The sequence below is a fragment of the Argopecten irradians genome, chromosome 11 (assembly GCF_041381155.1).
Source record: "Argopecten irradians isolate NY chromosome 11, Ai_NY, whole genome shotgun sequence".
In the NCBI taxonomy this organism is placed as follows: domain Eukaryota; kingdom Metazoa; phylum Mollusca; class Bivalvia; order Pectinida; family Pectinidae; genus Argopecten; species Argopecten irradians.
The window spans coordinates 36,289,509-36,306,167 of NC_091144.1; the positions used below are offsets into that span (position 1 = coordinate 36,289,509).

The 16,659-nt window shown below is 38.1% G+C and overlaps 2 protein-coding genes across 2 annotated transcripts in view; one reads left to right on the forward strand and one right to left on the reverse strand.

Annotated features, from left to right (window-relative positions):
- The window catches only part of LOC138335446 (complexin-like), a 186,882-nt gene that overhangs the window by 35,288 nt on the left and 134,935 nt on the right, over positions 1-16,659 (forward strand). The gene's annotated exons all lie outside the window — the stretch shown is intronic.
- Positions 1,399-14,969, reverse strand: LOC138334603 (ribosome-binding protein 1-like). The gene is made up of 4 exons (XM_069283246.1): positions 14,709-14,969; positions 13,536-14,363; positions 2,227-3,023; positions 1,399-1,777 (listed from the first exon to the last, which is right to left on the reverse strand). The coding sequence occupies exons 1-4, from the start codon at positions 14,967-14,969 to the stop codon at positions 1,399-1,401; spliced, it is 2,265 nt and encodes a 754-aa protein (XP_069139347.1).

Here is a 16,659-nt window from a genome sequence, read left to right on the forward strand (position 1 = left end):
TATTTATTATGTATTAAAATAAAGACATATATATTGATTATAAGCTCCCTCTCCCGGCACCGTCTATTTACCCCGTCATTGATTTTTTCCGTTATCCTGTTTCGGACAAGTGTTGTTGTAGTGGCAACGCATTAGAGGGGTTTGGCAGACTCGTATGACCTATTCGAGACAATAAGAAAGAATCTCACATCACAATTCACAATATAACATGGATTGAATTAAAACCTGTGTGTGTTTACGTTTATATATTACTTTAGAACTTAATGATGAAGAGCAATATTAGCCCAAACCTACTGTTCCATGAAGCCTCCAAAATGGGGAGGGGGGGGGGAGTGGCGTGTTAATATTTCCTTAAATTTTTATGCCTGTGTTTCACTATGTGTGTTCCAGAATCCAATTTCAGTGGTTATAGGCCTACTAGTGTTTTATTTGGGGTCCTTCTCAGATAAAATGGGGTCCCTCTGTATGATTGGTTCCTTCTCAGATAAAATGGGGTCCCTCTGTATGATTGGTTCCTTCTGGGGTCCCTCTGTATGATTGGTTCCTTCTCAGATAAAATGGGGTCCCTCTGTATGATTGGTTCCTTCTCAGATAAAATGGGGTCCCTCTGTATGATTGGTTCCTTCTCAGATAAAATGGGATCCCTCTGTATGCTTGGTTCCTTCTCAGATAAAATGTGGTCCCTCTGTATAATTGGTTCCTCTTCAGATAAAATGGGGTCCCTCTGTATGATTGGTTCCTTCTCAGATAAAATGGGGTCCCTCTGTATGATTGGTTCCTTCTCAGATAAAATGGGGTCCCTCTGTATAATTGGTTCCTTCTTCAGATAAAATGGGGTCCCTCTGTATGCTTGGTTCCTTCTCAGATAAAATGGGGTCCCTCTGTATGATTGGTTTCTTCTCAGATAAAATGGGGTCCCTCTGTATGATTGGTTCTTTCTCAGATAAAATGGGATCCCTCTGTATAATTGGTTCCTCGTCTGATAAAATGGGGTCCTCTGTATGATTGGTTCCTTCTCAGATAAAATGGGGTCCTCCGTATGTTTGGTTCCTTCTCAGATAAAATGGGGTCCTCTGTATGAGTGGTTCTTTTCTGAGATAAAATGGGGTCCCTCTTTATGAATGGTTCCTTCTCAGATAAAATGGGGTCCCTCTGTATGATGTTCTTCTGGATAAAAGGGGTTCTTTATGAATGGTTCTTTCAGATAAAATGGGGTCCCTCTGTATGATTGGTTCCTTCTCAGATAAAAATGGGGTCCCTCTGTATGATTGGTTCCTTCTCAGATAAAATGGGGTCCCTCTGTATGAGTGGTTCTTTCTGAGATAAAATGTGGTCCCTCTTTTTTATGATTGGTTCCTTCTCAGATAAAATGGGTCCCTCTGTATGAATGGTTCTTTCTCAGATAAAATGGGGTCCCTCTGTATGAAGTGGTTCTTCCAGATAAAATGGGGTCCCTCTGTATGATTGGTTCCTTCTCAGATAAAATGGGGTCCCTCTGTATGATTGGTTCCTTCTCAGATAAAATGGGATCCATCTGTATGTTGGTTCCTTCTCAGATAAAATGGGGTCCCTCTGTATGATTGGTTCCTTCTCAGATAAAATGGGGTCCCTCTGTATGAGTGGTTCCTTCTCAGATAAAATGGGGTCCCTCTGTATGATTGGTTCCTTCTCAGATAAAATGGGGTCCCTCTGTATGAGTGGTTCTTTCTCAGATAAAATGGGGTCCCTCTGTATGATTGGTTCCTTCTTAGATGGATCCCCTTTATGATGGTTCCTTCTTAGATAAAATGGGATCCCTCTGTATGAGTGGTTTCTTCTCAGATAAAATGGGATCCCTCTGTATGAGTGGTTTCTTCTCAGATAAAATGGATTCCTCTGTATGAGTGGTTTCTTCTCAGATAAAATGGGGTCCCTCTGTATGATTGGTTCCTTCTCAGATAAAATGGGATTCCTCTGTATGATTGGTTCCTTCTCAGATAAAATGGGGTCCCTCTGTATGATTGGTTCCTTCTCAGATTAAATGGGGTCCCTCTGTGTAATTGGTTCCTTCTCAGATAAAATGGGGTCCCTCTGTGTAATTGGTTCCTTCTCAGATAAAATGGGGTCCCTCTGTATGATTGGTTCCTTCTCAGATAAAATGGGGTGCCTCTGTATGATTGGTTCCTTCTCAGATAAAATGGGGTCCCTCTGTATGAGTGGTTCCTTCTCAGATAAAAATGGGGGTGCCTCTGTATGAGTGGTTCTTTCTCAGATAAAATGGGGTCCCTCTGTATGATTGGTTCCTTCTCAGATAAAATGGGGTCCCTCTGTATGAGTGGTTCTTTCTCAGATAAAATGGGGTCCCTCTGTATGATTGGTTCCTTCTCAGATAAAATGGGGTCCCTCTGTATGATTGGTTCCTTCTCAGATAAAATGGGGTCCCTCTGTATGAGTGGTTCTTTCTCAGATAAAATGGGGTCCCTCTGTATGATTGGTTCCTTCTCAGATAAAATGGGGTCCCTCTGTATGATTGGTTCCTTCTCAGATAAAATGGGATCCCTCTGTATGAGTGGTTTCTTCTCAGATAAAATGGGATCCCTCTGTATGAGTGGTTTCTTCTCAGAGAAAATGGGGTCCCTCTGTATGATTGGTTTCTTCTCAGATAAAATGAGGTCCCTCTGTATGATTGGTTCCTTCTCAGATAAGATGGGATCCCTTTGTATGATTGGTTCCTTCTCAGATAAAATGGGGTCCCTCTGTGTAATTGGTCCCTTCTCATATAAAATGGGATCCCTCTGTATGAGTGGTTTCTTCTCAGATAAAATGGGGTCCCTCTGTGTAATTGGTTCCTTCTCAGATAAAATGGGGTCCCTCTGTATGATTGGTTCCTTCTCAGATAAAATGGGGTCCCTCTGTATGATTGGTTCCTTCTCAGATAAAATGGGGTGCCTCTGTATGATTGGTTCCTTCTCAGATAAAATGGGATCCCTCTGTATGAGTGGTTTCTTCTCAGATAAAATGGGGTCCCTCTGTATGATTGGTTCCTTCTCAGATATAATGGGGTCATCTTTATGATTGGTTCCTTCTCAGATAAAATGGGATCCCTCTGTATGAGTGGTTTCTTCTCAGATAAAATGGGATCCCTGTGTATGCTTGGTTCTTTCTCAGATAAAATGGGGTCCCTCTGTATGATTGGTTCCTTCTCAGATAAAATGGGGTCCCTCTGTATGATTGGTTCCTTCTCAGATAAAATGGGGTCCCTCTGTATGATTGGTTCCTTCTCAGATAAAATGGGGTCCCTCTGTATGAATGGTTCCTTCTCAGATAAAATGGGGTCCCTCTGTATGATTGGTTTCTTCTCAGATAAAATGGGGTCCCTCTGTATGATTGGTTCCTTCTCAGATAAAATGGGGTCCCTCTGTATGAGTGGTTCCTTCTCAGATAAAATGGGGTCCCTCTGTATGAATGGTTCCTTCTCAGATAAAATGGGGTCCCTCTGTATGATTGGTTCCTTCTCAGATAAAATGGGGTCCCTCTGTATGATTGGTTTCTTCTCAGATAAAATGGGGTCCCTCTGTATGATTGGTTTCTTCTCAGATAAAAATGGGGTCCCTCTGTATGATTGGTTCCTTCTCAGATAAAATGGGGTCCCTCTGTATGATTGGTTCCTTCTCAGATAAAATGGGGTTCCTCTGTATGATTGGTTCCTTCTCAGATAAAATGGGGTCCCTCTGTATGATTGGTTCCTTCTCAGAAAAAATGGGACCCCTCTGTATGCTTGGTTCCTTCTCAGATAAAATGGGGTCCCTCTTTATGATTCAGGTTCCTTCTCAGATAAAATATCCCTGACCTTCATTATGAACTTTGACTTCAGGAACAGAATGTGCATGTTTCACTGGCAAATTCATTCATTTTAGATGAAATATGAGTGCATCTATCATGGGCAAAAAGATGAAAACAAAGCAATTTTGATAAGAATGCTTGGTCATGAATTTGAATACATGTGCCAGGTACTGACCGCTGGTCTATGGTTTTCTTCGGGTACTCCGGCCTTTCTCCACCATCTTAATCTTGCATGTCCTTTAATAGCTCTGGCTGTTAATAGGATGTTATTTCATTCACCCCTGAAGATACATTTTGAATTTTTCTAATACAAAAGCTGGAAGAGTTCATTATGAATTTTCAGGGGTCAAATTAATGAAACCAAACCAAAGTTTAATTTACAGACTATCTTTGTCTTTTGTGTTGTATATAATAATTTCAAATAAGAAATATAACACTATTTGTGTTTCTCAATAAGAAAATTATCCGTAACTTTAGAATATTTTGTAGAAGTAAGGAAATGTTTTACATAATTATCACAGCTGTTGTGTGTGTTATGTAGGAAGTTGTTATAAATTTTCCTCCAGAAAGGTTGATGGATTTGAAAGTGAATAACGCTGAGCTTGTAGAGATTCTGAAAACCTACATTGCTCTTTGATAACTGATTAGAGACAAATATAAGGCTTCTTAACGGTAGTAACACCACCACAATTAGCACGACCGTCTACGCAGTATAACGACACGCTCACCACAACATCACGGAAAATGTCTTTTTCTTCTCGCTGTCACTATAAACCTGAGATGTGTAGTCATATGTAATTTAAATGAAACCATGGTATACTGAAATATATTTCTCAAATTGATGTTCATTTCGGGCAATAGATAATTCTAGTTGGTTTTTGTCTGTACCAGGATGTTAAATAAGGGTATCTTATTTAAATCATTCCCCTCCAAAGAAACATGTGAACTTTTCTATTTTATCGAAAGGCTTGAAAATCAAAATCTTGCATTTCGGCTTCTTGAATGTTAATATAATATTCAACTCTATCCCTATTAATATAATATTTCATGGATGAAATTTTTGCGAGCATGCATGACAATGATCCACAAAGTCACAAAAATATCATTTCCACAGAAATAACTAAAACGCCCGTATTTGATGTTATGAGTTTCACAAAAAATCTGATACAAGTAAGTGAACATACAGTGAGTTTCTAGTATTCTAGATTTAAGTTAATAGTTAACAGAGGATAATTATTTTAGATTTGACTGAGACTTATATTGATATAATTACAGTAAAGTTTGATGCATGACAGGGTTTCTAAAAATTCCTCTTTCCTGGCAACATGGCTTTATTCCTTCTAAGACTCCTGAACGCCATTCTAATCTTGCTATAGATTTTAAAAACTCAATATAGCCTGGGTTTGTTGTAACGGATGTTTATAAAGCTATTTACACAGTACACTGTAATATAGCATGTATTCAGTTAGGGATAGATGACGGCATGAAATGTTAGTAAAGTTAAATTAGATCTGTAGCTTTATCTATTGAATTAAGTTTGTTTAATCAACTCAAGGTAAATTAAACAGAGTTAGACTCATGGGAACTGCCAACAGGATGGTTAGATACCAAGATTAAGAGAAAGACTGCATGGTTTGTATTTGTTTGTCCTGTGGACAGTTTGAGTATAAAAAAGGATGGACATATATTATTCATAGTGCATTTTGGGAATGACTCATCAACAAGATGGCCGATAGTCCTCCATCTTGGATTTTGATAGTTAAAATTTGCTCACCATTTAATTCCTCAGAAAGTACTGAAGGGATCTTTTTTACCATTATATTTCTCAGAAAGTAATGAAGGGATCTTTGTTACCATGATATTTCTCAGAAAGTACTGAAGGGATTTGTCTCAAATCTGATTTATTGGTCCCCCACGGACCCTGAATATGCATATTACAATTTTGAAACAATCAAGCTATAAAATAGCCAAAAGGTAGCCATCTTGGATTTTGATAGAAGGAGTTTATGGCACTATTTCTTTAAAAATGCTAAAGAGATCTTACTTGAATAGGTTTCTCTTTGTTTCTGTAGTTTAGATATTGTCAATTGCATTTTGTACATGGAAAGGCAACAACATGACTGATATTAGCAGCCATCATGGATTTTGTCACTTTCTAATAAAATACTGAAAAAAGAAAATATCCCTCTTTCCATTGTCAGACATAGATCATTCTTGTTGTCATGAAAATCCCTTTTGGATGTTTTGTTGGATACCTTTTCCATTAATCCACCATAATGTAGAATCAGGAAGGAAAGCTGGTGAAAGAATATAAGATACCAAAATCAAGTGACCGTAACAGGTAATAAGATATCATACAGTTTGATCTTTTTGAAGAAATCAGCTCTGCAGGGGTAAATCGCCAGTAGATACTTTCAACTACTTGATCACTTAAGGGCTAATTTCTGTTGGAGGTTAGTGATGTCCAATTTGACAAATTTGACACCTCAACTGCCTCAGCTTACAAGGAGGAAATAAATCAATGAAATACCTAATGGTGAAAGGAAGGGCATGTAATGTTACCATGCATGCTTCTCCTGCTCGAGTGCAGCTTCATTCGGAGGCAAAAGATTTATGACTTTCAGACCTTTATAGTTTACATAGAGGGGGACCATGCTTGTCCATATAAAAGGCAAAGGTAGCAACGGAGCATACAGTAATGGTTTCTGCTGAAAGGATTCAGGATTGAAACTTTTTATACAATTTGACAAAAGGTCATCGAAGTTTGTGTCATTGATTTTCTGAATTCAGCAAAATCTACAATTAAGACTGTATTGACTGTGTCTGCCAATAAGCTTTCCAATCGTTCTAACCCAAAACCCCAAAACCACCACCACCCCTACAGACCTCTCCCCCAACTCCCACCCTCACCCCCTCACCCCCACCACCCCTACCATCCCCCTCCCTCAACCACCACTACAACCACCCCTCACCCTACTTATTAAAAGCACTCTTTATAATTGCTTCATAAAAATATTCCAGTAGTTTCAAAAAATTGTACATGCAAAATGTATATATATGCTGTGGTTGATGCCGTTTTTATTCTAAAATTGAAACTTATACAATTTTATTTCCCTTTCGTTCCGCTGCAGTGTATTGATTTGGTTTCATATGGAATAAAATTCCATCAAGATGAAACAGAAAAATAAAATGCACCACAGCAGTCTGCATATAAAGTTTCTTCTCTTGTAGCGATGGAATGTGTACTTAATAGTCACCGAAATTCCACGCAGCGTGATCATGCATTCATCATACTTTTTTTCATATTTGGTTGGGGATGCAGTGGTCTTAGACACTGTTGGAGTTTAACAGATTATTGATCAGTAATATTCTCTTGACTCGGGAGAATTCTACAGTTCAAACTTCATTATGGCCTCACGCCACCGACATGTATATTTAAGATTGACTTCGGCTGCCATTGCCGTTTTAAATGAAATTGTAGTTTTCAGATTTTTGTTTTGGTTTGGGCTGTTTCTGTTTTAATCAACATGACCATATATAGAGATGTTTATGGTCACTTTTGTTGTGGTCAGTTTAATCAACATGACCATATATAGAGATGTATGTGGTCAGTTTAATCAACATAACCATATATAGATATGTTTGTGCTCAGTTTATAATCACAACACCATATATAGATATGTTTGTGCTCAGTTTATAATCACAACATGACCATATATAGATATGTTTGTGCTCAGTTTATAATCACAACATGACCATATATAGATATGTTTGTGCTCAGTTTATAATCACAACATGACCATATATAGATATGTTTGTGCTCAGTTTAAATCACAACATGACCATAACATGTTTGTGCTCAGTTTATAATACAACATGACCATATATAGATATGTTTGTGCTCAGTTTATAATCACAACATGACCATATATAGATATGTTTGTGCTCAGTTTATAATCACAACATGACCATATATAGATATGTTTGTGCTCAGTTTATAATCACAACATGACCATATATAGATATGTTTGTGCTCAGTTTATAATCACAACATGACCATATATAGATATGTTTGTGCTCAGTTTATAATCACAACATGACCATATATAGAGATGTTTGTGGTCTGTCATCCAGCTAGTCCTAACTATAATGTACAATTAATGTAAAAGTTTTACATCATCAAACAGCCAAATCTGTATAAAAAGGCCATCAAAATGAAGACAAAAAAATATTGGCTGCTTATATACAATCAAGACAGGTGGCAAATATAACCAGGTGTGGTCAAAAAATTACTAAGAGAGGCAGAGATTTCTATTTAGTCATTGTCTACAAGTTCTACCAGTGGCACCGAGTTGAAACTTGCTTGATATCATCCTGGTATGGTCCAGACTAAAAGGGTTGTTATTTTTCGTGTTTAATCGAAAAAAAAAATGGCCCCCACAGCCGCCATTTTTAGCCCATGCACCTTCATCAGATGGTGGGCTATTCAATTCGCCTTTTCCATAGTCCGTCCTTCCAACTATCCTTCTGTCCGTTAACAATTCTTGTTACCGCTATTTTTCAGAAAATGCTGAAGGGATCTGTCTCAAATTTCACATGCAGGTTCAAATTTCATGTGCATGTTTCCCAAGAGGTCCAGTTGTGCATATTGCATATTGGGACCAATTGGTCAACAAGATGGCCGACAGGCCACCATCTTGGATTTTGGTAGTTGAAGTTTGTTACTGCTATTTATTTCAGAGAGTTCTAAAAGGATCTTTCTCAAATTTCATATGTAGTTTGAACAGCAGAAAAAAATCCCTCTTTCTGTTGTCAGATGTAGATCATTCTTTGATGGGCGCCAAGATCCCTCTGGGATCTCTTGTTAAAGCACATTTTTGAACTTCTTCTCAAGTTCTTTTTGTGCGATTTAGCAGAAACTTGGCTTAAATAATCCTGACATGGTCCTGACCAAGTGTTGAAAAACACATTTTAAAGATCTTCTTCAGTTTCAGTGCTGAAAATTTGTTTGAACGTAAAGAAGGGATACATTATAAATGTAGACCTCTGAAAATACATCGCACACTCTTTCCAAAATCCAAGATGGATGTCAAAGTCACCATCTTGGAACAGGTTTTAATCTTTTCTATATTCAACTGGTGCCAAGATTGCATTATCAAATGATCATTTTTCAAACCTCTTGGATGTACCTTTAGGAAAGTTTACTGAGCTAGAACAAGTCCAATTTGTTTTTTTATACTTCTCCCTATTATATAAACTACTGATACATCATTAACACTCTATACCTACAACACATGTGGTCCGGTGTGTTAATTCCTCTGATGAGTGTCCCCGAGGGAGATTCTAATTTGATTTACATGCCTGATGTTACGACTATTACACGGAGGAGATGGAGCTTGTATCTTGATGTAAAGGAAAATTCATTGTCTTCAGACAATACCAGCCAACACATTCACCCCTGATGACACATTTAGACTCTTCTTAATCAAAGACTAGACCAGTCCATTATGATAATTAAGGGGTGAATGTCCAGGCTGAGACCTAGATAACAAATACTCATCACATGGGGAATTATCCCAGATCTTAATTTTATGACGTCTTAACCTGGCAAATTGAAAAAGACATTTACGTCTTGTACAAAAACCAAAACGAATGCTTCGAAAACTTCTTTTAATTTTTGTTTTATTTATTTCTTTTATTTCAAACTAGAAGCTATTGCAAATTGGTTTTAATTAGGTTGAGAAAAAGCCATGAAAATGCAGGTCCTTAGGGCATCTGATAATTAGACTGAAAAAATATATAGTTACCAACTGTTAAGAGTGGCCGTAATTTGTAAACAGAGGCTCTGTTCAGTAGCCATTTGAAGCCATTATCAGCCATTATTGTTGTACCTGAAACAATTACTGCATCAAAAACCGTATTATTTCCAATTAATTGTTGTTTAGAGCAGTTTCATCTTGTGTGTGTGCTGGCTAGAAGATCACATTAATGACGTGTGTTAACAACCCTCGGAGAACTTCCAGCGATCCAACTCTTGTCTCCGGGCAACGATAGTTCACTCGAGCTGTCGCTTCTGATTCTGTGTCTTGGTTATGCTTGATGGTATAAAAGGTTTTTGATAATGAAAAAATCTTCTGGATGTATTGTGATAAATTCAGTTCTTTGTCACCGTAAAGTTCATTTACTGTGTAGAGGTTTTGATACTGAAAAAGTGTTGTTAGGAATTCAGTTCTTCGTCAGTGTAAAGTTTGATAATGAAAAAGACTCCTTGTTTTGTTGTGTGGAATTCAGTTCTTTGTCTAAGTGTAAAGTTTGATATTGAAAAAGACTCTTGAGTTGTGTTGTGTGGAATTCAGCTGTTTGTGTAAAGTTTGATAATGAAAAAGCCTCTGGAGTTGTGTTGTGATGAATTCAGTTGTTTGTGTAAAGTTTGATATTGAAAAAGACTCGGGAGTTGTGTTATAGAATTCAGTTCTTTGGCTTAATTAGTGTAAAGTTTGATAATGAAAAAGAATCTGGAGTTGTTTTTTTTATGGAATTCAGTTGTTTGTTTTAATAAGTGTAAAGTTTGATATTGAAAAGGCTCTGGAGTTGTGTTGTGTGGAATTCAGTTCTTTGAGAAAAGTTTGATTTTGAAAAAGACCCGGGAGTTGTGTTGTGTGGAATTCAGTTCTTTGTGTAAAGTTGGATATTGAAAAAGACTCAGGAGTTGTGTTGTGTGGAATTCAGTTGTTTGTGTAAAGTTTGATATTGAAAAAGACTCGGGAGTTGTGTTGTGTGGAATTCAATTGTTTGTGTAAAGTTTGATAATGAAAAAGACTCTGGAGTTGTGTTGTGTGGAATTCAGTTGTTTGTCTGTGTAAAGTTTGACAATGAAAATGACTCCTCATATTGTTGTATAGAATTCACTTATATTTTTCAGTGTAAAACTCTTACACTGTGTAAAGATTTTGAAAATGAAAACAAATCCAAATTATGTTATGAGCAATTCATTTCTTTGTAAGTGGAAAGGTTTTGATAAGTGAGATATAAAAATTTTCATGTAATTTAATTGGCAAGCAAACTCAAATACAAATTGAAGTGCTACGCAGTATACTTACCACATGCAAAATCAGTATGCATCATGTATAAGATTTGATTCTGATTTTGACTTCCTGATTTGTAAGTGCTGTTTTCTAGGTATTATCCATTGGATCAATTTTAAGAAAAATGTATAAGGTATTAAGTGGTAATTATATATAGAATCACCTTTTTATCATACTGACAGTGCAACATTCAAGTAGTAGTTTTGGTCATAACGTAAAGAAGTGAAAATGTCATTTTCAAGCTTTCAAACCTTTCAATGTGCCCAAATAAGAAAAAAATGAGGTCTGAAATCCAGATTTTTGTATGTGCTGGAAACTTGTCATTGTGAGGTTCATTTTCAAGATATAGATATAGATTGCAGTCTTAGATGAGGATATATATAAAAAAAACAGAAATTGAAAGAAAGGATAAAGGATTGGGGAATGAGAAAATAGTACAATTAAATTTTGAAAAAAAAAAAAAAACAATTCCCAAGGGGACATTTCTTCTCACCATGACCTATGGGGAATGAATTTAGTAAAGTGTTGTTTGTTTTCTGTCAGTACTAAGGCCAAAAAAAATACAGTGGAACTCGGTTAATACGAACTCGAACGGACCAAGATAAAACTTCGAGTTATCAGAGTGTTCGAATTAAACAAGTTCTCATATCTACTAACTATCTCTTTACTTGGTACAGAGGACTCCACATAATCGAATAACAGTTATTTGAATATTTCAGTTATTTGCATAAAATCCTGCGGCCCCGATTTTTTCCTTCTTTATCTTTGTTTTTCAACTCCGTGTATTTGAATAGACTTTTACATGACCTCCGGTTATTTGAATAAAATATTTGGGAAATTCTAAAAATAAAATCTAATATTTTTCAATTTTGCAATATATTTATAGCGAAATTCGCCGATATTTGTTTCAAGATACGCCGCATTTACTAGAAATCATCATGGTGACAGATTAACGTTAACATATGGCTTGTTATTTTATGCATGAATCTGCAAAGGTATTCGACGCTGTTACGATTTACATCAGCAGCGGTTAATCATAACTTTAGTATAATCACTGACTCAAACATCTAATTAAAGCATTTGCACTTTCAAATATGTTTATTTATTAACGTAACGTACCTTAGTTTGCGATCGGTTGGAGAAACCATGCTTCCTTACAACAATCGCCATTCATGAGTAGTCTCGTTCAACCAGAGTCTTGTTGACTACGACAGACATGTGTGTATCAAGCGTCTCGTTGAACGAGACATAAAAGCATGCAAAGCTGGCATGCAATGACTACAGCAAGTTTCGTACTGTATGTAGGATACAAAAGATACTTGCTACGTTGTTTCATTGCTACTTGAATATGCATTAATTTCTGAAATGTCATCTCCGCATATTCGAATACTCCGGTTATTTGCGTATTTTCTTCTGGAAAATGACTTATTCAAATAAGCCGAATTCTCTGTTTATATAGACTAGTTCCATGTTGTGAAACGATATGAACAAGAGAGATGTCAAAATTGCCAATGGTAGTTGCAAATTTATAACAAGAAAACCTATAGATATATTTTGAAATGCCGTTCTACGGCAGATTTATGAAAAACAAATCAGCATTTTCGACGATCTCGTTGTCTTAAGAATCTCAATCAAGTTATAAGAACATTTTATACATGATTTTTGTCATTTGGACCCAGATTTACTTTGTATTATCCGAGTTCTTCGAGTTTTTCGAATTCGAATTTTCCGAGTTCTTTAAACAAACATAAAGAGGGACCGTCAAAGCACTTCATATTAAACCGGGTTGTTGAATTATCCGAGTTGGTGTCAACCAAGTTCCACTGTATATCTGTTAAGTTTTTTTTTTTTTTTTTTTTAAGTGTCATTCACTCTAAAGTAATGGGCGGACCTGGAGTCTGAGATCGAAATCCTGACTTATTTTTTTTTGTTGAAAAGTGGGAAATAAAATTAGGGCCGGTCAGGTAACCCTAAACGGACATATTTTTTTCGCCTAATTGTTATCATCGTGATCAACCTGTAACTTTTTTTTATATTGATTGCATTTGCTATAACCTACTATCGAAACTGAGTCAAGTTCAAATATATCGCCGACTGTCAAAAGGCTATGTATTTGTCAGACGATGCGCTATTTGAAGTTGGAGACATTATTTATTACAACATGTTTTATGCTTCGCCTCACATTGATCAGTGAACATTTCTTCAACCAGGAAGTTGAACAAGCTAAGCAATAGCTTCCAGTTTCGTGACAAAATCTTTTTGTGATTTTTCATTTCAAGGATGAAAGTGTTTGGCTTACATATTTTATGGACAAATAATTTGATTCTCTCCTTTTTTATTCCGTAAGGATAATTATGTAATACATTTATCTGACATTATCATTTTAACGACCATACAAATTTGTTGAAAAGCAGCTTTTATACCTTTTAGGCTGTTGATAATGAGGATGATAAAGTCTCCTGTCCATCCTATTTTCCTTTCCTTTCTTCTTCCCCTTCTCCTCTCCTCTTCTTTCCTTCCCCTCCCCCCCTTCCCATTTCCCTCTCTCCCCTTCCCCTTCCCCTCCCCTCCCCCTTCTTCCCTTTCCAATTTTCTCCTCCCCCTCTCTTCTCCCCCTCCCCTTCTTACCCTTTCCCTTCTCCTTTCCCTACTTTCCCTTTCTTCCTTTCCTTTCTTCTTCCTCCTTCTCCTCTCCTCTTTTTTCCTTCCCCTCCCCTTCGTATTTCCCCCTCTCCCCTTCCCCTTCCCCTCTCCTCCCCCTTCTTCACTTTCCAATTTTCTCTTCCCCTTCTCTTCTCCCCCTCCCCTTCTTACCCTTTCCCTTCTCCTTTCCCTACTTTCCCTTTCTTCCTTTCCTTTCTTCTTCCTCCTTCTCCTCTCCTCTTTTTTCCTTCCCCTCCCCTTCGTATTTCCCCCTCTCCCCTTCCCCTTCCCCTCTCCTCCCCCTTCTTCACTTTCCAATTTTCTCTTCCCCTTCTCTTCTCCCCCTCCCCTTCTTACCCTCCCCCTTCTCCCCCTCCCCCTTCTCCTCTCCCTACTTTCTCCTTCCCCTCTCTTCTTCATCGATCTCTCCCCCTCCCCCTTCTTCCCCTTCCCCTTGTCCCCCTCCCCTTCTCCTTTCCCTACTTTCTCCTTCCCTCTCTTCTCCATCAATCTCCCCCTCCCCCTTCTCCTTCTCCCCTTCCCCTTCTCCCCCTCCCCTTCTCCTTTTTCCCCCTCCCCTTTTCCTTTCCCTACTTTCTCCTTCCCTCTCTTCTCCATTGATATCTCCCCCTCCCCCTTCTCCCCCTTTCCCTTTTCCTCCTCCCCCTTCTCCTCTCCCTTTTTCCTTCCCTCTCTTCTCCATTGATATCTCCCCCTCCCCTTCTCCCCCTCCCCCTTCTTTCCCTCCCCTTCTTCTCTCCTCCTTACTTTCTCCTTCCCTCTCTTCTCCCCCTCCCCTTCTCTCCTTTTCCCCTATCTGTTATACCTTTTTAATCTATTAATAATGTTAAATGTTTAAAGAACATTAAACTATTCTTTGGGATGATAAAGAGGTGATGTCCAGAAATTATCTTGAATATATATTTAAGAATTTCCTTTCTTCTTCCTCTCCTTCTCCTCTCCTCTTTTTTCCTTCCCCTCCCCCTTCCCATTTCCCCCTCTCCCCTTCCCCTTCCCCTCTCCTCCCCCTTCTTCACTTTCCAATTTTCTCTTCCCCTTCTCTTCTCCCCCTCCCCTTCTTACCCTCCCCCTTCTCCCCCTCCCCCTTCTCCTCTCCCTACTTTCTCCTTCCCTCTCTTCTCCCCCTCCCCTTCTTACCCTTTCCCTTCTCCTTTCTCTACTTTCTCCTTCCCTCTCTTCTTCATCGATCTCTCCCCCTCCCCCTTCTTCCCCTTCCCCTTGTCCCCCTCCCCTTCTCCTTTCCCTACTTTCTCCTTCCCTCTCTTCTCCATCAATCTCCCCCTCCCCCCCCTTCTCCCCCTCCCCTTCTCCTTCTCCCCTTCCCCTTCTCCCCCTCCCCTTCTCCTTTTTCCCCTCCCCTTTTCCTTTCCCTACTTTCTCCTTCCCTCTCTTCTCCATTGATATCTCCCCCTCCCCCTTCTCCCCCTTTCCCTTTTCCTCCTCCCCCTTCTCCTCTCCCTTTTTCCTTCCCTCTCTTCTCCATTGATATCTCCCCCTCCCCTTCTCCCCCTCCCCCTTCTTTCCCTCCCCTTCTTCTCTCCTCCTTACTTTCTCCTTCCCTCTCTTCTCCCCCCTCCCTTCTTCCCTTTTCCCCTATCTGTTATACCTTTTTAATCTATTGATAATGTTAAATGTTTAAAGAACATTAAACTCTCCTTTGGGATGATAAAGAGGTGGTGTCCAGAAATTACCTTGAATATATATTTTAGAATCATACACTTACTTTGATTAGTTTAATGACCTCTAACAGCTGGAGTTCCCAGAAAAAAACCATTGACCTGGCAACCCCACATGATTTTAACTCGCGACCTGGAGGTTGTCAAAGCTTGTGGTAATTGTTAACAGATTAAAGTAATATAAGACTAGTAAATAGAATCAACTTTCTTTGACATGTATCAGTTGCCAGGTACTGACCACTGGTTTTTGATTTTTTTCCGGATACTCCGGCTTTCCTCCACTGACAAACCTGACAAGTCCTTGAATTATTCTGGATGTAAATAAAACCAAATCGAGATCACTGAGGTGAACTTTGAAAAGTTTAGTGAACTGGGGATTGAACTTTGGAGATTTAAGTGAACTAGGGATTGATTTTTGGAGAGTTAAGTGAACTTGGGATTGAACTTTGGAGAGTTTAGTGAACCAGGGATAGTTAAGCCTTGAAATGTTGATATAGCATTTTCTGTAGTTTCGGTGTTCTATACTAGATTGCAATGTGAGATTGGAACTGGAGGATAATTTGTGAGACATTGATTCTAATCAGTGGTGGAGACCCTTGTTGGAGGTTTAATGTCTTTTACCGGAATTTGAATCAATTGCTTGCAGCTTAAACCAAAAGGTTTTGCCACTCTCGCTGAAAAATGCATAAGAATTCCATTAAAGTTGTGACACTGAAAAGTTCAATTTAGTGGAAAAATTAGCAAAGAAATATTTCAAGGTGACATATTAGTGCTAAAAGCAAAAACGGCCTAATTTCATTTATGTGACTTAGAGCTTTTTTGCTTCTGGTAACCTTACTTTATATTATAAAATATTGCTACATAAAAGTCAACCATTTGTCAATCATAGAAATAAAGTGGAATAAACCTTGCACCGTATTCGCTGTGGTTAGTGCCCAGGGCACATAGAAAAATGTAACAAATGGGGCACTTATTAGTGAACCAAAATGTAAGTTGTGGATGAAAAAAATCAGCCATATTTTAACTCTTTCTGTACTCATGACACATTAATCTGTTACAGTAAACTAACCTATGAGACACATTCTTCTATCGTGATTCACTTGTAAAAGACTCACAAGTTCATGTAATATGGAATACAATGCTGAAGTTAAATGTTGTAAAGCATTGTTAAATAAACTTCAACTCCTTTTCCAGAAGAGGGGAGGGGTGCTAATTACGGGGAATTCAGAAGATAAATCATAGTTGCACCATGTATTTCAGTCATTTTTTCTTCTGATGCTTTATTCTATTGTGCAGAAAATACAAAATCAGATGGCCGTTAGCAATAATGAAGTTTATTATCAGTATCAGGTTTGAACATATGACTTATCGTTTATATTTTCACTGCAACTCCAATATATAACCTTATCAAA

What these genes read in the sequence shown, in the direction of transcription:
- LOC138334603 (XM_069283246.1), bottom strand. Translation starts at nt 14,969, where the DNA reads ATGGAGAAGAGAGGGAAGGAGAAAGTAGGGAAAGGAAAAGGGGAGGGG. An exon ending in GGGAAAGGAGAAGGGAAAGG is followed by an intron (nt 3,024 to 13,535) that starts GTAAGAAGGGGA and finishes ATATCTGAGAAG; the next exon opens with GAACCAATCATACAGAGGGA. An exon ending in AAAGAACCACTCATACAGAG is followed by an intron (nt 1,778 to 2,226) that starts GCACCCCCATTT and finishes ATTTTATCTAAG; the next exon opens with AAGGAACCATCATAAAGGGG.